Raw genomic sequence first — 22,765 nt, 5'->3', positions numbered from 1 at the left:
AGTCTGATAGCAGCAGCAATACCTATGACTGGTGCCACGCTAGAGTGACAGCAGAGACATCAGTAGGGCCGCAGCACTACGTGCTGGTGGCAAGCAGCATCAATAACGGCAAAATTGCCTCTTCCCCTATGATGGCAGCCATGACAGTGACGGTAGCATCAACCTGCCGCTGAACAGCTCCAGAGAGCAGCTCAGAAGGGATGCAGAGCAAAGCAGAAATTGGGAGAAGATGAAAGAAGGCCGAGTTGAGGCTGAAAGGTGGTGGAAAGCTGGAAAAGTGCCATGAAGAGCAACTGCTGGTCCCCGTCATCAGAAAACATTCCAGAGGGCTGCCAGGAAGTACCAAGAGACAGACACCTCGGAAGATGGGCAGAGAGGATAGGGAAACCCAGCCTGAGTCAGGAGGGTAGGAAGTCCCATGTCCCTTCCTGTGACAACAACAGGTATTCCCAATGGTGTGTGACAGGATGGGCCCTGGGATGAGTCAGAGCAGCAGTCATCATTGGGGTAGCAAAAACTCACACATCCCGACATCCCTGATCCACCCCTGGCAGGAGAGTAAATGGTCCGGTGCTCTCTCTCCATCAAGCATCTTTGAGCTAGTAGAAGACAACGAGGTCTGTGAGTCACAGGTATCTTTGTGACGTCATAGCCAGCTCCTCCTTCACCACCTGCCCGGCCCCTGCTGAAGCCAAAGGAGCAACACCTAGAGAGGAATGAACATCTGAAGCTGGGGCCCTCCCACCATGGTCAGTCAGGGTTGTGTAAGACTTGCCATCCTCACCTGCCCTGGGGTAAAGACATATCCTTGACAGAACAAAGTCCTGGATGACTCCAGGGGACTCAGGAATAGAATATGGAGCTGGGCCATTAGACGCAACCAAGAGAAAGTAGTCTTACCTTTGACCCAACTGTCACTGTCATGATTTTGTTGCTGCAAAAAAATACCATGACCACGGCAACTCTCGTAAAAGAAAGCGTGCAATTGAGGCTTGTTTACAGTTTCTGGGGTTTAGCCCATTTTTGGTGGCATACAGGCAGACATGGCACTGGAGAAGCAGCTCAGAGGTCTATGTATGGATCCACAGACAGTTGGGAGAGAGAGACTCTGGGTTTAGAATGGGCTTTCTGAAACCTCAAAGCCCACCCCCCACCCTACCCCCAGTGACACACTTCCTCCTTTTCAAATAGTGCCACCTTCTGGGGACCAAGCATTCAAATCTGTGAGCCTGTGGGGGGTTGGGGGCGGGTCTGTTCTCATTCAAATCACCACAGTCACCAACCCAATTCTGATCTCAGGAACTTGATCAAGATAAGAAAAAGGAAACACCAGAAGAAACAGAAAACGTTAACGAGGTGCAACTAGAGGTAGGCGAGAAACTGAGATGATGGATCCCATGATCTCACAGTCCCTAAACTTAGGGGAGCCAGCTCTCACCCCATTGACCTGTCTCCCCTCCAAGGCAAACAGTGCACAGAAACCCGGAGTGGTGAGAAATGAGGAGGTAGGTGGTGGGGATGATGAGCCCCAAAGGTTATGGAGTGATTTGAAAGGCAGCAGTAGACATTAATAGACATGAGGAGACTGAGACCCTGGGTGTTCTGTTTTATAAAAAAAGAATGAAGAGGAAGGGGCTATGTTTGGTGGAGGTGCAGTATGGTGGGGGGAAAGGAAGAAGGGGTGCCTCTGATGGACCATGTTGAGGCATCTATTTCCCCTGAGGTACCAGCTACAAGACAGTATAGTATAGAATATAGTTTATTTAGGGATGGGAAGGGGACTTGAGGGGGTGGTAGAGACAGAGAAAGGGGGGAGGAGGGAGAAAGGAGAGTAGAGGCTGGCCATGAGCACGTGGAGAGAGGGGGAGGAGAAGAATGGAGGGAGAAAGGACAGAGAGGGAAGAGGGAGAAGAGCAAGAGAGAGAGGAGGGGGCAAGGAACCCCTTTTATAGTGAGTCAAACATACCTGGGCGTTGCCTCAGGTAACTGTGGGGCGGAGCCTAGAAGAAATGTTAACACTGGGTGTCTAGGACACTGTGTAGATATTAATAGACATGAAGTGAGGGAGACCCTGGATGTCTAGGACGCTGTGTGAGCAGCATCCTGGGCTCAGGACAGAGTCACAAGCTATAGATTCAAAGTTTCTTTCTTGTAAGGACCCTTTGCTTCCTACACAGAAGGAGGTATCTCTCCAAAGTTCCCCCAGGAAAGTCTATATGGCAAGTATAACCCCACTTGATAAACAAGAACAATATAGGTCAGAGGGTGAGCCAATGTGGCCCATAGCGATGGGCAAGGCAAAAAGGTACAGGTAGACCCCCCCACTCCCCTCCCCTTTGTCCTCAGAAGCACCAGGAAAAGGGGTGATTGTTAGAGACCCACAGGTTTGACATGACAAACACACTGGGAATTCCCATTGCTTCTTACAGGGCTGGGGGGGTGGGGAGGGAGGGGGAATGCAAAATAGTTCAGATCTCACTTTTTGACACAACCCCGCCCCTTAGTACTCAATTTTCTATGGTGTGTATGTCCCCTCCTACCTAAGCACAGTGACATTCTTAAACACTCCAAAATCAGCTGACAAGGCTCTCTCTCTCTCTCTCTCTCTCTCTCTCTCTCTCTCTCTCTCTCTCTCTCTCTCACACACACACACACACACACACACACACACACACACACACACACACACCAGCTTCTCATCCTTGGAGACTTCAGCCTCCATCCTGCCTGTCACCCATATCTGAGTTTGCAGCTTAGACCAGTTTCACAACATGTGCAATTCTTTAAAACAGGTAATCCTTTGCGCCTCGCTCCCATCGTAACAATAAACATGAATTTTGAGAAATTAAGCTTTGAGAGAGCAGACACAGCAGTCATTGATAACCACCCATAGTGATTCTACGTTGGGCTCCCTCTCACCTCTCATGACCCCCTGCCCCACTGCCACAGCTATCTATCTGATCCTTCTGTCCCCATGCCCCTCCCCCGCCCCCGCCCCACCCCTGCTGAATCTCTGACACCGCACATCAGGTGTTCCTTTCTGTGTGTACCTGCCCTGCTCCACTCCATCTGCCCTGCCATCTTCCACATTGATGTTCACCTCATCCCCAGCACTTGCCAGGCAACTTCTCCACCTGACCACAGTCCTCAATGGGATGAGGACTTCATGTCCTCACTGGCTGACTCTTAAAGCCTCTTCTTTGTCCAGCTGTGTTTATTGCGCAGTCTATTGATGTTCAGGTCAAGGGGGAAATGGAGTTAAAATGAGAGCAATGAAGAGAAATACACCTTTAGATGTTTTAAAAAAGAATTTATTTATTTATTTATTTATTTATTTATTTATTTATTTATTTATATGAGTACACTGTAGTTGTCTTCAGACACACCAGAAGAAGGTATTGGATCCTGTTACAGATGATTGTGAGACACCATGTGGTTCCTGGGAACTGAACTCAGGACCTCTGAAAGAACAGTCAGTGCTCTTAACCACTGAGCCATCTCTCCAGCCCTAGTTTTTTTTGTTTGTTTGTTTGTTTAATGAAATAAATGAACAAGACACAAGCTATCTGCACAAGAAAATCTCCAGTCACTGCCTAAAACGTGCTTCAGGGTCACTTGTCAAAGGAAACACAGACATTCAGAAACAACAACAAAACTAGAATGCCCAGCAGACACTCAATCTAAATGCTGAGCCCACACCCTGACCTCCTCACCCTCTTACACACACACAGGAATATCAGAAAATAAATGTATCATTTCAAAAACATATATTGCACTTTAAAAAAGAGTGTGAGAAGGAACAATCCATAGGCAACAATGATGTGGAATCTCTAAAGCATAGAAGGTAAATGTGACAAGATAAAGTAAATAAGTCAAAGCTGTAAACTGATGGATAGATAGATAGATAGATAGATAGATAGATAGATAGATAGATGATGGATGGGTAGATGATAGATGGATGGATAGATAATTAGATAGATAGATAGATAGATAGATAGATAGATAGATAGATAGATAGATAGATAGATAGGTGGAAGGGGGATGGATGGATGGATAGATGATAGATGGGTAGATAGATGATGGATGGATGGGTAGACGGTGATGAGTGGATGGATAGACAGATACATACATACATACAACATACATACCACAAAAGTGAAGAAAGTCCACGAAGTTCATCGAAGCTCAGAGCAGCTGGTCTGGGGCGGTTTGGGATTGGCTACTGAGGGGCTGATTGGACTCTTCCAAGAGAAGCCATTGACTCTGTGTGGCTGGCAAAAGAAGGTCAGTCTCCAAGAGAACTGAGGGTGGCTCAAGGAGGTCTAGCAGGGTCTGGTGTCACACCCTTTCCAAGACACTGGTAACACCAGGACACAGGTAGCTGGTGACACCACAGCCTACCCATCCCACAGAACAGAAGATCCAGAGGATCCAAAGCTAGGTAAGTGTGTGCTCCTGAGAGAGGAGGCAAAGAGCACAGAGCAGGGGTTGGGGGACAACACAGCGCTCGGGTGGGTGGGTTCCCACTGTTGATGAAGATTTCGCCAGACTCACTTTAAAAAAATCAGATTGAAGTCAGTCAATGGGCAAACAAGTGGTATGCAGGGGAAGGCGGGTTTCCACTAGTGGTCAGGATACAAGGCCTGTGTGAGTTAGGCTTGCTGGCCAGACAAAGCACTGTGTGTGTATTAAAATCCTCAGGGACTTAGACACAGAACCATCTAATTACTTTGACCTTTGGCTCTGATTATAGAAGCAAAACCAAGATGAAGAAACTGAAGCTGAAGCTGAAGAGGCAGATAAAGCCATTCTTGAGAGGAGTGATTCAGTGAAAACGGAATGTCCCCCCCAGGCAGAGGTAGGTGGTGTTGGGGTGGACTTCTGATCTACACATGTCATGATTCATGTCACCCAGGCTGATGGCTTTTTCAATAGGACACTCGGGAAATTTATGCTCCAAGCATGATACATGTGTGAGTGGAAGGTTTGAGTCAAACCATCACCCTGAACAACCATCAGAAACCAAGACTGCCCAAGCTTACTGGGGCAAAGTCACCCTCTCCAATGCTGCTATGAATAGGGCTTGCTTAGTCCTGACTGTCTTACCCATTGCCTGTTAGCCTTACAGAGGTAGGTGACTGAGCTGCAAAGATTGGGGCTGAGAGGTCCCAGAGAGTGTTTTACTGCTGTGAACAGATGCCATGACCCAGGTAACTCTTATAAGGACAACATTTAATTGAGGCTGACTTACAGATTCAGAGGTTCAGTCCATTATCATCAAGGCGGGATCATGGCAGCCTCCAGGCAGGCATGGTGTAGGAGGAGCTAAAAGTTCTACATCTTGTTCTGAAGGCAAACAGAAGACTGGCTTCCAGGGTACTAGGATGAGGGTCTTAAAGTTCACACCCACAAAGACACACTTCCTCCAACAAGGCTACACCTAATAGTGCCACTCCTGGGCCAAGCATATACAAACCATCAGAGTCTACTCCCTTGCCCCCATAGGCTTTTTCAAACACATGAGTCTATGGGGGTCATACCTAGCTATAGCGTAATAAAAAATATATTTAGTCCAACTTGAAAAGTTCCCATAGTTTATAGCAGTCCTCAACAATGTTAAAAGTCCAAAGTTCAAAGTCTCTTCTGAGATTCATTCAATCACTTAACTGTAATCCCCAAAGTAAGACAGGAACCAGCTGGGCAAACTCCAAACTTCGCATCTCCATGGCTGATGGCAAAGTGGTCTTCAGATCTTCAACTCCTTTTTTTTCTTTAGTGACTGCAACAAACTTTTTCTCCTGGGCTGGTTCCATTCCCTGTTAGCAGCTTTCCTCAGCAGATATCCCACAGCTCTGGCATCTGGACCATCTTGGAGTCTCCAAGGCAACTTCAACATTACAGTTTCTTGTTCCAATGTCTAGGATCTACACATGATCTTCTGGGCTCCTCCAAAGGGCTTGGGTCACTTCTACAGCTCTGCCCTCTGTTGCACTCTAGGCTCAAGTTGACTCCACTCCACTGCTGCTGCTGTTCTTGGTGATCATCCCATGGTACTGGCATCTCCATACACTGAGATCTTCTGCTGAAAGTAGGCTTCACCAATGGCATCTCATAGGGCTCTCTTCATGATGCCAAGCCTCAACTTCTTTGAATGACCCCTCCAAGCCTGGACCATCAACTACAACTGAGTCTACATCTCCACTAATTTCCTTCACTGACCTCTCAGTGGCAAGCCTCAGCTGCTCTCCATGACCCCTTCATATCTTCAAAACCAGTACTACCTGAGTGATTCTTAAACATTACTAAAATTCAGCTGCAGCATGAGGGGGCTGTCTCTAGAACATAGCTTCTTTGTGCTCTCAGAAAACACTTCCCAGATTTTATCTCAGTGATGCTGGTCTCTTCTTAATCACCACTAATTTCTTAGCTCCAGATAACCAGCATCAACGGTCCCAAGAGTACCTTCTATTCTGGACTCTAAAGCCAGAGCCACAAGGTCAAAGCTATTGAGTTCTGTCTTCTGCTTGCTAGGGCTGGGACATACCCCCACCTCCCTTATTTTATTACCAGGTTTTTGTTTTCAACTCCCTTACTGCCTAAGCTTGGCTGTCCTGGAACTTGCTCTGTAGATTAACCTTGAACTCAGAGATTTATTTGGCTTTGTCTCCTGGCATTAAAGGTGTGTACCACCATATCTGGACAGCTCCATTCTATTTCCTGATGCTTCTTTAATTCTTAAACAAAATATTTGCTATTTTTCCTTTCATTAAAACACTCTTCATAAGAGTAAACTTTAGTAACCACACAACAAAATTTATATCAGGTTGTTTTGAGACTTCCTTTTTCAAAGCCACTAATCTAAATCTCTTCACCTTAGCCTCAGGCAGAACTCTTTGGACAATGGCAAAAAGCAGCCATATTCTTCACCAAAATACCTCAAAAACAGTCTCTACTCCACATACTGAAATTCTTCCCCACTGAAAATTCTTGGTCCCAGTCTGCATAGTTCAATTCACTCTCAACAACAAACTCTTCCAAATTCCTACTAGCATGGTCCATTAAGCCCCACTTAAAAGTATTCCACTGCTTTGCGAATCTAAAGTTCCAAAATCCAGATTCTTCCAAACAAAGGCATGGTCAGATCTATCACAGCACTACCCCAGTCCATGGTACCAACTTCTGTCTTAGAGTTTACTGCTGTGAATGGACACCATAACCAATGCAAGTCTTATAAGGACAACATTTGATTGGGGCTGGTTTACAGGTTCAGAGGTTCAGTCCATTATCATCAAGGTGGGAGCATGGCAGTGTCCAAGCAGGCATGGTGCAGGAGGAGCTGAAAGTTCTATATCTTGTTCCAAAGGCAAACAGGAGAATACTGGCTTCCAGGGCACTGGGATGAGGGTCTTAAAGCCCACACTCATAATGACACACTTCCTCCAACAAGGCTATATCTTCTAATAGTGCCATTCCCTGGGTCAAGCATATTCAAACTACCACACTCAAGAAGGTCTAGCAGGGTCTAGTGTCACACCCTTTCCAAGACACTGGTAACACCAGGACACAGGTAGCTGGTGACACCACAGCCTACCCATCCCACAGAACAGAAGATCCAGAAGTTCCAAAGCTAGGTGAGTGTGTGCTCCTGAGAGAGGAGGCAAAGAGCACAGAGCAGGGGTTGGGGGACAACACAGCGCTCGGGTGGGTGGGTTCCCACTGTTGATGAAGGCTACTAAGGGGCTGATTTGACTTTTCCAAGAGAAGCCATTGACTCTGTGTGGCTGGCAAAAGAAGGTCAGTCTCCAAGAGAACTGAGGGTGGCTCAAGGAGGTCTAGCAGGGTGTGGTGCCACACCCTTACCAGGACACTGGTAACACCAGGGCCAGACTCAACGCTAGAAAAATCAGATTCAAATCAGTCAATGGGCATCAAGTGGTATGCAGGGGAAGGCGGGTTTCCACTAGTGGTCAGGATACAAGGCCTGTGTGAGTTAGGCTTGCTGGCTGGACAAAGCACTGTGTGCATATTAGAATCCTCATGGACTTAGACACAGAACCATCTAATTACTTTGACCTTTGGCTCTGATTATAGAAGCAAAACCAAGATGAAGAAACTGAAGCTGAAGCTGAAGAGGCAGATAAAGCCATACTTGAGAGGAGTGATTCAGTGAAAACGGAATGTCCCCCCCAGGCAGAGGTAGGTGGTGTTGGGGTGATCTACACATGTCATGATTCATGTCACCCAGGCTGATGGCTTTTTCCGTGGCTCATACAATAGGATACTCAGGACATTTATGCTCCAAGCATGATACATGTGTGAGTGGAAGGTTTGAGTCAAACCATCATCCTGAACAACCATCAGAAACCAAGACTGCCCAAGCTTACTGGGGCAAAGTCACCCTCTCCAATGCTGCTATGAATAGGGCTTGCTTAGTCCTGACTGTCTTACCCATTGCCTGTTAGCCTTAGAAAGGCAGATAACTGAGCTGCAAAGATTGGGGATCCCAAGGAGTTGAAATATGAACTATGTATGCTGGGAGGGGGATGTATTTTGGAAATAAATAGCCAAACAGGGTCATGTGCATATTAGTATACACACGGACTTGGACACAGAACAATCTAATTACTTTGCCCTTTGACTCTGATTGTAGAAGCAAATCCAAGAAGAGAAATGTGAAACTCAAGAGGCAGATAGATCTGAGGGAACCGAGTTGGGGAAACTTCACTCTCAGCTAGATGTAAGTGGTGCAGGACCTCAGTGTTGGGGTGGATCTCTCATCTACATGTGTCTTGATCCATGACATCCCGGCTGATGGCTTCTTTTGTGGCCCATACCATAGGATATTCAGGGAATGTATGCTCCAAGCATGATCTAATTACTATGCCTTTTGACTCTGATTATAGAAGCATGCATGTCCAAAATTATGCAAGAGTGTGGAGTGTGTGTGTGTGTGTGTGTGTGTGTGTGTGTGTGTGTGTAAATTACAAAGGAAAGATCACAGACTAAAGGGGAAGGAAACATTGGGGCCTGACAGAGCGAGGGGGCAGGTTGTAGATTAAAGCCAAAAGGAGGGAGGGGCCCTGGTGGTTGTCAGATCCAAGAGGGTTCTATAGAACATAGGACTATTGTCCTAAACTGGCCAACCCAGCTCCATGGAAAGCCAGGTGGCCAGGGCTACACAGAGAAACTCTGTCTCAAAAAACAAAAACAAAACAAAAAAAAAAACCAAACAAACAAACAAACAAAAAAAAAACGATAGAGTGGGAGGCAGGGGAGGTACTGCCAAATGCCTTCCCTGACCTCTGAGAACCTTCTCCGTTTCCCAGAGTATTCTGAGATTGGGGTGTCTGAGGGCCAAGGGTCCTTTGTTTTCCATGTCACTTCTCTTCAAAATATAGCAGCTGCCTGATAACGTCATGCTGGCAGGCGTCAAGATCCAGGCCTGGTGGCGAGGCACACTGGTGCGCCGAACCCTGCTGCTTGCAGCCCTCAACGCTTGGACCATTCAGTGCTGGTGGAGAGAGGCAAAGGCCAGGCTGCAGGGGAGGAAGTTACATGAGGTGATGCGCTACAGACTGAGGTGAGTATAGACCTCCGCCGCCGCCACTGTGAAGCTGCAGTCCTGGGTGCAAATGCGGCTCGTCTGTAAGTGTTAACCTCCGTTTTGCACAACGCTGACCACAAACTGCAACAGTCCAGGAATCATAACTACATTTGCAAAAATCATAACACGCGCCAGGGCTTCTATGAGGTCGCAGGAAAGCTAAAGCTTCAGGTTGATATCTTTTTCGAGTCACAGATGTATAGGCTATCTATCGGGCTGCATACCTTTCCCAATAACGATGAAGAACTGACCCTGACTCACATTGCTCCTAATAGGCGTCTCTTGGGTTGCTGTAAGACAAGCTGCTGGATGTCTCAGTTTCAACAATGGGTCAGGAAAATGTCTGTTGACTTAAAGCCCAAGTTTGCTCAGGAGAGAATGTCTCTACTCCCTGGGGACAGAGAACGTGAGGGCCTCAAGTCTAAATGATCAGGGGCTATGACGGATTAGCAATGTTGGTTGGAATATTGGTGGTGTAGGGTTCAGGTGTCTGTCGTGTGACCAACTCCAGAAACCCTGACTCACTGATATCCCTTTAAATGATGTCCCCTAAACTGTGCAATACAGAGGAGCTCATCTTCCAGTGCCTTCTGGATTTAACTCTTTCCCCATAGTCCATTTGGCCTTGTTTGGTCTGGCCCTGTCTTTGCACCTTCTCGGTATCATTGGACAGGAGAGTACTTTGATTTCAGTGTATAAATGTAATAGCAAAAGTATTATGGGTAGAAGAGAGTAGGTTCAGCTAGAACCAAAGGAAGCTAGCCCTGACGAGATGCAAGCTTCCCCTTGCATGAAAGACACAGGTCTTTCAGTGAGTTGCTGAAGATGGACCAGGACCTAGAAATTTCCCATAGATCAACGGGTATATATGGTGTTTTTTTTTTAATTCTGTTTTTTTTTTAATTTTTGAATCAGGTACTGGATCAATCAGAATTCTCTAGAGGAATAGAATCAACAGAATGAATCTCTGTATATTTATTAGAGTGGCTTATGGATGGAAAGTCTGAGAATCCAGCAGTTGTTGAGTCCAGCAGGCTGGATTTCTCAGCCGGTCTTCAGTATATGTCGGAACCCTGAAGGAGTAGGCTGTAATGCCAGTAAACTGTGAGCAAGGGCAAGCAGCCAAAGAGCAAAAGCTTCCTTCTTCCTTGTCCTTTATATAGGTTTCCAGGAGAAGGTATGGCCCAGTTATAGGGTCAGTCTTCTTCCTATCTCAAATGATCCAGTTAACTAGAACTCCCTCACAGGTGTACCCAGGAAAATGGGGTTTTTGCTTAATTCCAGGGATAGTCGAGTTGACAACCCAGAACAGCTATCACAGGTGCCAAGGGTAGACTTTTTCAAGTTAAATTTTTCATTTTTCTTTTATGTATACAGGTATTTCGCCTGCCTGCATGCATGTGTGTCACTTTCATGCCTGGTGCCCTTAGATGCCAGAATAGGGCTTCTGACCTTAGAGAACTAGGAGTTACGGGTGGTTGTGAACCATAGTATGGTTGTATGGAAGCAATCCTAGGTCTTCTGGAATAGCAGCCAGTGCCCTTAACTGTTGATCCATTTCTCTGCAGTCCCTAGGTATGGCATTTTTTAAAGGGAACATCTTCCTTGTATATAATACATATTAACAATCAGTTCACCCTTGAAAACATTACATCTCCACCCTGGTCTCTACAGTGCATCTGGCCCTTGCAATAAGGGGTGAGTATAAAGAAAGACACATTGTTGAAAAGGGGGAAAAAGTGGGTATCAGGATATGGATTAAGGGCTGGAACGTATCCATTCCTTTTCTGGGTTCATGGTTCCTATCCTACCTATTCACTCTTCCTGTCAGTAAGCAAACCAAACAGCCAACCCAAGCTTGCTCCCATCTCAGGCCGTTTTTCTTGCTGTTCCCCTGGGGAATTCTCTGCTGACACACTCTCTTCATTCAGGTGTATCTCTGCACAAAGCTGGCAGGAGGGGTTCCTCAAGATATACAGAGCTTTCCCTGACCACCTTCTGACAGCTCTAGCTCCTAACCTCTGCTGTTTTGGGTACCAAGTTCTTATCAGGTCCCGAGCATCTAAGCTCATAGTCTACCGACCTGCGATGGCTATTCTTGGTTGCTAATTTGACTATATCTGGAATGAAGTACTGTCAGACTGCATGTCTGCCTCACCCACCACTGGGGTGCCCAAGCCACTGGCAAGCCAATCAAGGGAGGAGAAACATAGTCCTTGATAGGGGTCTAAGCCTGTGCTTCCCTGATTGAGAAACAGTGAGGTCTGGGACAGACACTGGATTCTTGGACTTTATATTCTTAGCCAGCCATTATCAGATTAACAGGTTTGCAGCCTATAAATCATATATATATATATATATTCATATATATATATGAATGACAGAGAGAGAGATTCATTCTATAAGTTCTGTTAGAACCCTGATTAATATGTGACCTTACACTAGAAGGCAGCTGCTTCAGGGATGTAGTACTCTGGGCCAGGACCTTGAACAGTTGACTCCAAAGGTTCCAACACTTCTACCCAGCTAGTACTAACGGCCTGCCCTGTCTGATCTCTCCACTTTCCTTGCTTCTCTCAGCTGCCTTCGCATCAAACCTGGGAATTCCCCTGTGAACCCAAGGGTACCTAAGGACCTTTTTCCATGACCTAGGAGGGCGATGAACTTGATTTTCTTCAACTGTTTCCATAACTGTTTTTGTGAAGTATTGACCACTACATGAAAGGATGTGTGATTGTATGTGGAGTGTGGGAAGGAAAGGAAGGAAGAGGAGGAGGCAAAGGAAAGTGATCTTTGAGCACTGTAGTGGAAAGACAGGGTAGTGAATTCAAGAGACATGAAAAAGCAGAGTGGGGGACTGAAGAGATGGCTCAGTTGTTAAGAGCACGGACTGCTTTTCTAGAGGTCCTGAGTTCAAATCCCAGCCACCGAATGGTGGCTCACAACCATCTGTAATGGAAGCTGATGCCCTCTTCTGGTGTGTCTGAAGACAGCGGCAGTGTGCTTATATACATAAAATAAGTAAAACCTTTTTAGGAAGAAAGAAAGAAAGAAAGAAAGAAAGAAAGAAAGAAAGAAAGAAAGAAAGAAAGAAAGAAAGAAAGAAAGAAAGAAAGAAAGAAAGGAAAGAAAGAAAGAAAGAAAGAAAGAAAGGAAAGAAAGAAAGAAAGAAAGAAAGAAAGAAAGAAAGAAAGAAAGAAAGAAAGAAAGAAAGAGAGAGAGAAAGAAAGAAAGAGAGAGAGAAAGAAAGAAAGAGAGAGAGAAAGAAAGAGAGAGAGAGAAAGAAAAAGAGAGGGAGAGAAAGAAAAAGAAAGAGAGAGAGAAAGAAAAAGAAAGAGAGAGAGAAAGAAAGAAAGAAAGAAAGAAAGAAAAGAGAGAAAGAAAGAGAGAGAGAAAGAAAAAGAAAAGAAAAGAAAAGAAAAGGAAAGGAAAGAAAAGAAAAGAAAAGAAAAGAAAAGAAAAGAAAAGAAAAGAAAAGAGAGAAAGGAAAGAAAAAGAAAGGTAGGAAGGAAGGAAAGAAAGAAAACAGGAAAGCAGAATGGGAGACTGAAGAGAGAGATGAACCAGCAAAAGGGACAGAGGGCATGGGGAGGGAGTTAGAGAAGGAGCACAAATTAGAGCAAACTATAATGACACAAATATATGAGAATGTCACCATGAAACCCATTATTATGAATGTCAACTTAAAAACTGATTTAAAATGATTTGATGAAGAGATGGCTCAGTGGTTAAGAGCACTGACTGATCTTCCGGAGGTCCTGAGTTCAATTCCCAGCAACCACATGATGGCTCACAACTGTCTACACTGGGATTTGATGCCTTCTTCTGGCATGCAGGTGTTCATGTAGATAGAGCACTCATATACATAAAATAAATAAATCTTTTTTTTTTTTAAGTCGAAAAGGGTAAATTAGAGAGTGGTTCACAGTAGCCATCAAGGGTCATAGTCTTGTAAGTCACATGACGTACAGCAACTGACAGACCACCTGGTACAGGAGCGAAGGAGTCAAACCAAGTTTGCCTAGGGAGGGGCTGAACCTGACCTAAGTTAAAAGGAAATGAGCAATGCCTTGAAATGAGGAGATATAGCCAGATGGGGGGACAGATCAATAATGTTGGTTTGGCATCATCCTAGAAAACTATCTGACCCTTTGAAACAGGTCACTCCAGTGACGAGGACACCATTCTTTGTGTAATGGTTTCTCTTTGGAAAATCATTGTCGAAAGGAATACTCAACACAGGCTGGAATAGCTTGTTTTAAAGGTTCAGCTGGGAAACAGGTATCATAGCTACAAGAGGACCAGTTGGGTGACATCAGCAGAAAAGGAGGATACAAATTCACTGAGGCCCTCCATCCTAACCCTCCTCAGCCCCACCAGGCGCACCCTCTGTTATAGTTTGTGAAGTATCACCCCACAACTATCCATGATGCCAGCTCCAGGTTGCCTGATGCCTTCTGCTTATTTATATATATTGTATGTATATAGATGTTTTCTCTGTAAGTACAACTGAACACCAGAAGAGGGCATTGGACCTCATGGGACTACAGTTATAGAGTGTTGTGAGTCACCATGTGGGTGCTAGGCTTGAACCCAGGACTTCTGGAAGAGCAGCAGTGCTCTTAACTAGTGAGCCATCTCTCCAGGCCTGATAGGTATGTGAGTGTTTGTGTGTGTGTGTGTGTGTGTGTGTGTGTGTGTGTGTGTGTGTGTGTGTGTGTGTGTGTGTGTGTCCTGAGCTCTCTCCCTCCACTTCTCCCATCCTTTCCCTGGCTGACATGAGGTAAGCTCTTTACTCTGTCACATCCTTCTGTCAGGTTGTATCACTTCTCCAATATCCCAGAAGTGATGGAGCGAGCCCACAAGATGGCTCAGCTGCTAAAGGCGCTTCCTGCCAAACCTCATGACCTAGTTTGATCCTCCAAACCTACACTGTGGCAGGAGAGAACCAATTCCCCAAAGCAATGAAAGCAGTAGACTATGGGTTGAAATCTCTGAAACTGTACGCTGAAATAAACCTCTCCTCCTGGGCTGGGATAGAGCTCAGCAGTGGAACGCTTGTCTCACGCACACAAAATCCTAGGTGCAGGGAGTGTGCTCTCTCTGGAAGGCAGCTGAGAAGGGAGAGCATTGGTGGAGGATAAAACTAGGTTTTGTGAAAGTAAAGGTTGCTTTATTATAAAATAACACTTACCAGTCTCAGCTCTAAGTTATGCTGAGACCAGAAGCTGCGGGCCTCTGGTTAAACAGTGGGGAGGATGAGGGATATAAGTAAAGAGATTGTTTGTTCTCCTCCACCGCCTCACACATAGGTCCTCCCCAGCCCAAGCCCCGAGGCTGGGAGTTCACTGACTCCTTGCCAGCTAAGGAAGGTCTCAGAAAGAAACACTTTGAGGAGATTCTAATTTTTGTTTCCAAAAGAAAGAAAAAAATAGGGGATCCTGTCTCTCTTGTCTTTGCCCTCAGTTTTTATTACACTTTCTCAGGATATGTGATCACATGGAACTCCAAGCATCTTTCTCCTCCTCCCAAAGTTCACAAGCTTAAACATAAATTCAAATCATAAACTGAATAAGAAGTAACAGCTAATACGTTTACATGGGTTTCCATTGAGACTAGATAACTAAACATTGTCTGCCACTAGCTCCACAGGTTTAGTAAAAGTTTAGAACTATAATTCTTAGGTCTAAGTTAACACAGGATGTCAGAGGCAAATCATCTGCCTAGTGTCTCATTAGCATTGAAGTTTTGTCTAGATAAAGAGATCTTCTGTCCTTGCACCTACAGTAAACTGTTCGTTCCCAGCCTGCAGCTTTTAGTTATCAGATAATGGTTGTACAACCTAAAGGAATGTTTTCCTTAATTGTAAATCTGTTTCATGCCTGCTTTCTGTCTTTGTGCAAATAGCTTGTGACACGGGAAGGATTAGGGAGTCTGAATTATAGTTTTTCTTATAGCGGGTTTCAACATCACTTGTATAAGTTTAGGAATTCTGTAGAATCACTATTAGGGACTAAGAAATCATCTATTTGTCTACATGGCATTGCTACAAAAGAGTACATCTTCGTTGATCTGCAGAAAATCTGTCCAGTAGGGTAGGCTGGTGCCCAGAAATTGTTATCTTAATTAATAATGACAAGAAAGGCATATCAATAGCAAGAATCAATCCTGAGACAAAGTCTCTAGGACCCTGTCTCAGGAGGCCTCATCCCTCACATCCATGCAAAAATGGTGGACCATCTCAGGAAAGTTGTCCATTAGCATTAACCTCTTCTAGATGGCTCCTGACACCTAGGTTTGATTCTTAAGACCACAAAAATATAAATAAGTAAGAAGTAAATAAGTAAATAAATAAATAGTGCTGTAATAAAACACCATGACCAGCCGGGCAGTGGTGGCACACGCCTTTAATCCCAGCACTCAGGAGGCAGAGGCAGGCGGATTTCTGAGTTCGAGGCCAGCCTGATCTACAAAGTGAGTTCCAGGACAGCCAGGGCTACACAGAGAAACCCTGTCTCAAAAAAAAAACAAAAACAAAAACAAAAACAAAAAACAAAAACAAAAACACCATGACCAAGAGCAAGTTGGTGAGAAAAGGGTTTATTTAGCTTATGCTTCCACATCAGAGTTCATCATTGAAGAAGTCAGGACAGGAACTCAATCAGGGCAGAAATCTAGAGGCAGGAGCTGCTGCAGAGGCCATGGAGAAATGCTGCTTTCTGGCTTGCTCTACATGCCTTGCTCGGTTGGCTTTCTTATAGAACCCGGAGCCACCATCCCATAACAATCACTAATTAAGAAAGTGCCCTACCAGGAGGATTTCTGAGTTCGAGACCAGCCTGGTCTACAAAGTGAGTTCCAGGACAGCCAGGGCTACACAGAGAAACCCTGTCTCGAAAAACCGAAAAAAAAAAAAAAAAAAAAGAAAAAAGAAAAAAGAAAGTGCCGTACAACCCAATCTTTTTGTTTGTTTGTTTGTTTGTTTGTTTGTTTGTTTGTTTGTTTTTTAAGTTTTATTTTCTTTATATATGAGTACACTGTAGCTATATTCAGACACTCCCAAAGAGGGCATCAGTTCCGATTACAGATGGCTGTGAGCCACCATGTGGTTTCTGGGAGTTGAACTCAGGACCTCTGGAAGAGCAGTCAGTGCTCTTAACCACTGAGCCATCTCTCTAACCCCCTGTTTGGTTTGGTTTGTTTTTAGAAACAGGGTTTCACTGTGTGTAGCCCTGTCTGTCCTAGAACTCACTCATGAGGCCACCACCCCGGCTCCTTTACTCCATCCCTCCTACCCCACTTCTGGCCTAGTTAATCTTATGTGGCCATTTTCCCAACTGAGGCTCCCTCCTCTCCAGTGACTGTAGCTTGTGTCCAGTTGACGTTAAACCAGCCAGCACGTGACTCAACAGTTAGGAGTGCTTATTGCTCTTGCAGAGGACCGAAGTTTGAATCCCAGCACCAACATTGGACTTCACAGACATCTGCAACTCCAGTTCCAGAGGATCTAATGCCTTCTTCTCACCCCCTTAGGCACCAGGGATGCACTGGGTGCACAAACATACATATGGGCAAAACACATACATAAAATACAACATTGAGAATTAAAAAAAAAAAAGAAATCTTTCCTCCTCCTTTAAAATTCTCCAGGTATTTTGCCACAGCAATAAAGAGATGAATAAGAAACTCTCCCCACACATTATGCGTCCATTTAAAGGACTTTCCCCATCCCAAGGGAAAGGCAGAGAGTGGAATGTAAGAGGCACATGGTACCTTTTTGTCATGAGAGCTACAGCCCTCAAAGGCCAATGACAGAATGTGCCTGATATAGCCAAACCATAATTCATTCTTAGAGCAGGACAGCTCACACCCTGAGGACTCTAGTCATCCCTGGCTAGAAACAGAAAGATGCTTTTCCTTCATCCAGTACCTGTGATACTGGAGGAGGCCATCTAGTCCCTGGGTCACAGTTGGCCTTATGACATCATGGTCATCTCCCCCATCAGCCACCCTGGGCCTGTTGGAGTTGGATAAGCAGCAACCAAAGGGGAATGATCACCTGAGCTCTGGCTCTTGGCCATGGGCGCTCTGTTCGTTGTAAGACTATCAGATTCACTGACCTCAGGCTGGGGGGGATGCTACTTGGCAGAGGGAAATCCCAAGCTACTGTAAAAGGGGACCTGGAGAAGGCTGGGGAGCTGAGATACAGGAATGTTTCCATGGCTGTTGGCTTTGACTTACATCCCCCCTCCTCCATTTTAATTGCAGAAACCTAAACCTAAAGTCCATCAGCAAGCGAAAACAACCCAACCAAAGGTAGGTACAACCCAGGACCATAAATGATCCAGCAGCCCCCGATCCTTGACCTCAGTGTTTGTAGAAATGGAGGTGGCATCTTTATTCCCATTCAGCAGACTCGGTATTACTCTCTTGTGCCTTAAATCCCATCCCTCTCCAGAATTAACTGTGCACAGGACACAGGAAGGTAAGTCACTATCTTAAGAAGGTAGTTAGAATCATTGAGAGGTAGAAATATGAGATGAGGGAGGAGACTACTTAGAGAAACATGACACCTAGCAGAACTGTGGACTGGTTTAGTTAGGACTGAGACGCAGGCTGTAATGGTTCTTCCTTATGAGGACTTCATGAGGTCTTCAGGATCCAAAAGTCTTTCCCCTGAGTCCCCTGTGAACAACACAATACAAGCATACCTCGCTTTATAGAGGAGGTCACTGTGGCTCAGGAGGTGAGCAGTTATGGACATAGTCATGGACAAGACAGAGGTAGAGACGACAAAGTTCTACCTGTCTCTCTTGTATCTCCATCCACTGAGCATCCTGTCCTCTGCTTGGTTAGCTCCTTCCTTTAAAACAACCCAAGGACTCGAGGATAAAAAAGACCCGAGCAGCCAAGAAGATCCAGGCCTTGTGGCGCGGATTCCTGGTGAGGCAAACTCTGCTGGCTGCTGCCCTCAATGTCTGGGTGATTCAGTGCTGGTGGAGAAGCATCCTCCACAGACAGGTACTTAAACGGCGGCTGGCCCTGCTGAGGATATACGTCATTGAGGAAGAGGCAGCCGTCAGGCTCCAGGCCTGGGTTCGCATGTGGAATTGCCGTCGATACTTCAATCAGATATGCAATCAAATATGCAACACACTCTGTGTGGTCCAGTCCGCCGAAAACAGCTTTACCTTCAAGAACGATGACATTTTGCAGGTTCAATATGAAGTTGTTTCCAGGCAACCAGAGTTCCACATTGAAATCCTATCCATCTAAAGGCCCGCAGCACAAAGAGTTGGCTCCAATGCCTAAATAAACACCTGACCTAATTTTGTGAGTCTCAGTGATTATCTTGCCACAGAGACACCCCCCACCCCAGGGGTTCAGACCCTACACCTCCTTGTTTCCTTAGGGGAAGACCTTCTCCATCCCTAAAGGGCCTGGCACCTCCAAACCAAGAAATGAGGCCCAAGATGTCTATATCTATGCAAAGCCAGGCATCCCATGATACAACCTTGGGACCATTTGTGTTTTTTTAAGTTGGAATTTAAAACGGACTGAACTTCATATTTCTAAAGCAATATATGAGATACGCAGTTTCTCTGACTACTACCAAGCACTTGGTATAATTACTAATGAGCACCTTCTCATAGCGCAGAAATAATACAGCCTCCAATTCCTTGTTTTCTCGTCTTCTCTCTTCTAGGAGAGAGGTCAGAATATTACAGCCCATACAGCCAGGTTTTTGCAAATAGTTTGAACATTCATTTAGCACCATATACTGTCTGGCCCTTATGACTCTTATGCACTAAGAGATATTTTCTAACGTCTAATGAGAACTAACTCCTCAGAGGCAGACCTAGCCAATGTTTCCCTCTCAGCTGTGACATTCATGTTCTTGTCCCTCAGTAGTCTACAGTTTTCTCTTAATGACCCCTCTCTCCACCTTTTAATGAGCCTAGCTCTCTATCCTGCTTCATTCCTGTACCAGATGAGCTTAAAAGTCTTTTGGATGGGAGGAAAGAGTTTTTCGATTCCTTGAGAGACTGGCAGTGCACTAGTGTGCCCATAATCCCAGAATTGGCGAGGCCAAGTCAGGGAGGACAGACAAACTGCTACGTGGTGAAACCTTGTCAAACGTCGCAGGTGGAGAGTGAGCTGGGCATATGGTTCAGTGGGTGAAGGCACTTGCCTCCAAGCCTGACAACCTAAGTTCCATACCCAGAATCCACACATTGGAAGAAAACTGACTCCCACAGGCTGCTCTCTGGGAGGCATACTGGAGGAAGAGGGAGAGGAAAGAGTACAGGAGGGAGAGCTTTAGACACTAAAGACACTTTGAAAAGTCATATGGAGAAACTTTCTAAAATATATACACATACATCAGACACACACACACACACACACACACACACACGACACTCCCATATACATCTATAAGTTTAAACAGAATTACCCTATTACAGGACAAAACGCACTACTAGGCACAACAGGATAACAACAGCCCAGTGCTGGGAATGTGTTATGTCTTTCGAAGCTGTTGGCAAGTAAGTCAAGTGGACCCCCAAATATTACAGGATATTGCTAATGTTCTTAGCTGCCTCCATAATGTGATGAGACCCTATTGCTAAAGATGCCACATGTCCTGGGTGATAGAGCAGAGACAGCAAGCTGGTGCTCACATGGAAATGCCGCCCATTCTAACTTTCATGGCACTGGAAGGGAGAGAGGAGAAGCCACCAGTCTTGCCAGGCTGTGCACCCTGTGACCTACAACAATGACTGGCCTGTTGAGAGGTGTCCGCTAGTGCATTCCTATCATGTGAATAGCCAATCGCTTTCTTACTGAATTTTAAGGCCCACTTCACAAGTTAAAATCCACTCCTGGCACCGTTACTGGGGCCATGAACATATGGCTAAACAAGCCATAGGCGGGACAGGAAGACCTACCACTAATAATACTACTAAATGGACATACTATTAAACTGACTCCTGATGGCTTGTTAAACCCCCTAGAGCAGTGCATCTCTCAACCCTCATCAGAGAGGCTTCCTTTTGCAGTCGATGGACGTTACCACAGTGACACACAGCTGGTCAAGGTGCAAGGAATAACAAACTGAAAAAGGCTTAGTCCTAAGTAAGACACCTCTTTCCAAGCCCCTCCTCCCAAGGCTCAGGGCTCACTGAAGTAGAGGGAGCAGAATGATGATAAGACCTGAAGGTGATGGATAACTTGTCTGTAAGCGGTGTTTCTGAGCACAGCAGAGCAGCTGCACATAGAAAGTCACAGCAGTGGGGACAGTGTGTACAAAACCTGCATCAGACAGGATTCCAGCATACAGAGGAGAGGCGGGCATGAAGTCCTACCTCAAACTAAAGAGCTACTGGTGATTGTTAGCTGTTGGGAGGGAGGGAAAGAAAGAGAGGCAGACAGACAGAGACAGAAACACAGAGAGAAACAGACAGACAGTCAGACAGACAGACAGACAGACAATTTAAGGTACAGACTGGTGAAGTGACTACCCTCCAGTGGAGGTCACACATCCAAGGGCACACTGGCAGCACAAATTGTACTTGATGCTGGGAAGAAGGACACGGTTGAGTTAGTTGGAAAAGGAGGGTAGATCTGGGAGGAGCGAGGAAGTATGGTCAAAATACACTGCATAAAATTCTTAGAAAACATTAAAAAAGAAAGAAAAAGTTGTCATCTGACCTCCATATATACTCTGTGGCACATGCACACACACTCACACAGAAAGAGGAGAGAATAAATGTGAGAAACAGAAGTTCTGTGGCTTAAGTTAACTTTGAAAACATTATGTTACGTGAAAGACAAAAAAAAAACATATTGCAGAGTTATATAAAATTTATATAAAATGCCCAAGAGAGGCAAATTATAGAGCTATAAATAAACTAGTAGCTGCTGGCATCAGCAGGAAAGAAGTGGCTGTTACAGGGTTTTTGTTGGTGGAGGCTCCTTTGTTTGGAATGGTGAAACCGTCATGGAATCAGATCCCAAGGATGGACGCTGTCGCTGACGTCTCTGTTGTGATAGAACACAAAGACCCAAAGTCAGCTGTGGAAGAAAGAGCTTATTGGGGCTTATAGTTCCAGAGGGGAAAGAGTTTTATCATGGCATGGAGAGAGCATGACAGCAAGTGGCAGGAGCCAGAAGCTGAAAAATCTTACATTCCATCACAAACAGGAAGTGGGGACAGCAAACTGGCAGTGAGGCCAGGCTATGAACTCTAAAACTTAGTATAGAGGTTTGAATGAGACTGGCTCCCACAGCCTCAGAGATTTGAATGCCTAGTTCCCAGCTGGTGGAATTGTTTGGGAAGGATAAGGAGGTGTGGCTTTGTTGGAGGAGGTGTGTCACTGGGGTGGGCTTTGAGGTTTCAGGTTTCCCTTTAGTTCTCTTTCTCTGCCTCACGCTTGTGAATCAGATGTAAGATCTCACCCACTGCTCCAGTACCATGCCTGCCTGCCTGCCACCATTTTCCCCATCCTGATGATCATGGACTCGAACCCTCTGCAACAGTAAGCCCTCAAATTAAATGCGCTCTCTTCTAAGTTTCTTGATCATGGTGTTTTGTTGTGGCAATAGAAAAGTACCTAAGATGCTCGCTTCCAGGTAAAGCAAAGATAAACACTCTCCATGATGTAGACAGAGTGGAGGGCAGCAGGAGAGAATCGGAATACAAGCCTTGGGAGGCAGAAGATTCCAAGGTACTGAGAAAAGACAAAACTGCACAGAGCTAACCACTGCCTGTCGTGTTAAACAGACATCAGAACACTGAAGGTCCAAGAGGTCGCCTCTCCTGACAGCCAGTTTTAAGTCTTGCCAGATTTATACCTTGTCCATATGAAGGCCATATGGGAATTGGTTTGGTAGTTCTTCATGGTTTTGTGACCTTTGGTTGACCTAGAGCTTTCAGAATCTTCCCTGAGCCCTGGCTGCATCGCTTTTTTATACTCTTTCTGACCAAGCTGATATTCTAATTATTGATCCAATAGAATTCTTTATACCTCCGCAAGGGAGATGGTTCACTGGGTAAAGGCATTTGTTGCCAAGCCTGACAACCCAAGTTTAATTCCAAGATTTCTGCAAATTATCATCTAATCTACAACACACACACATATACACACTGAAAACAAAAAC

The 22,765-nt window shown here is 45.3% G+C and overlaps 1 protein-coding gene across 7 annotated transcripts in view; it reads left to right on the top strand.

The window, feature by feature from the left end:
- Window positions 1-672: 672 nt before the first annotated feature.
- Iqcf3 (IQ motif containing F3) overlaps window positions 673-22,765 on the top strand; it is a 56,982-nt gene continuing 34,889 nt past the window's right edge. For 2 of the 7 annotated variants that reach the window (XR_871096.3, XM_011242903.2), the window contains exons 1-2: window positions 17,291-17,701; window positions 17,873-17,920. Coding sequence is in view for 6 of the 7 variants with exons in the window: in XM_011242903.2 (XP_011241205.1) it covers window positions 17,684-17,701; window positions 17,873-17,920 (66 nt within the window). In the remaining variant the exon portion in view is untranslated. Of the gene's footprint in view, window positions 795-1,299; window positions 1,369-4,753; window positions 4,859-8,091; window positions 8,197-8,650; window positions 8,738-9,398; window positions 9,581-17,290; window positions 17,702-17,872; window positions 17,921-18,460; window positions 18,931-22,765 lie in introns of those variants that run through there. The other 5 variants (NM_001368648.1, NM_026645.3, XM_011242902.2 and 2 more) reach the window with 5 other exon arrangements.

The sequence above is a fragment of the Mus musculus genome, chromosome 9, assembly GCF_000001635.26.
Source record: "Mus musculus strain C57BL/6J chromosome 9, GRCm38.p6 C57BL/6J".
NCBI classification, from domain to species: domain Eukaryota; kingdom Metazoa; phylum Chordata; class Mammalia; order Rodentia; family Muridae; genus Mus; species Mus musculus.
Note: the sequence above shows the minus strand (reverse complement) of the source record. Positions and strands in the feature narration are given on the sequence as shown.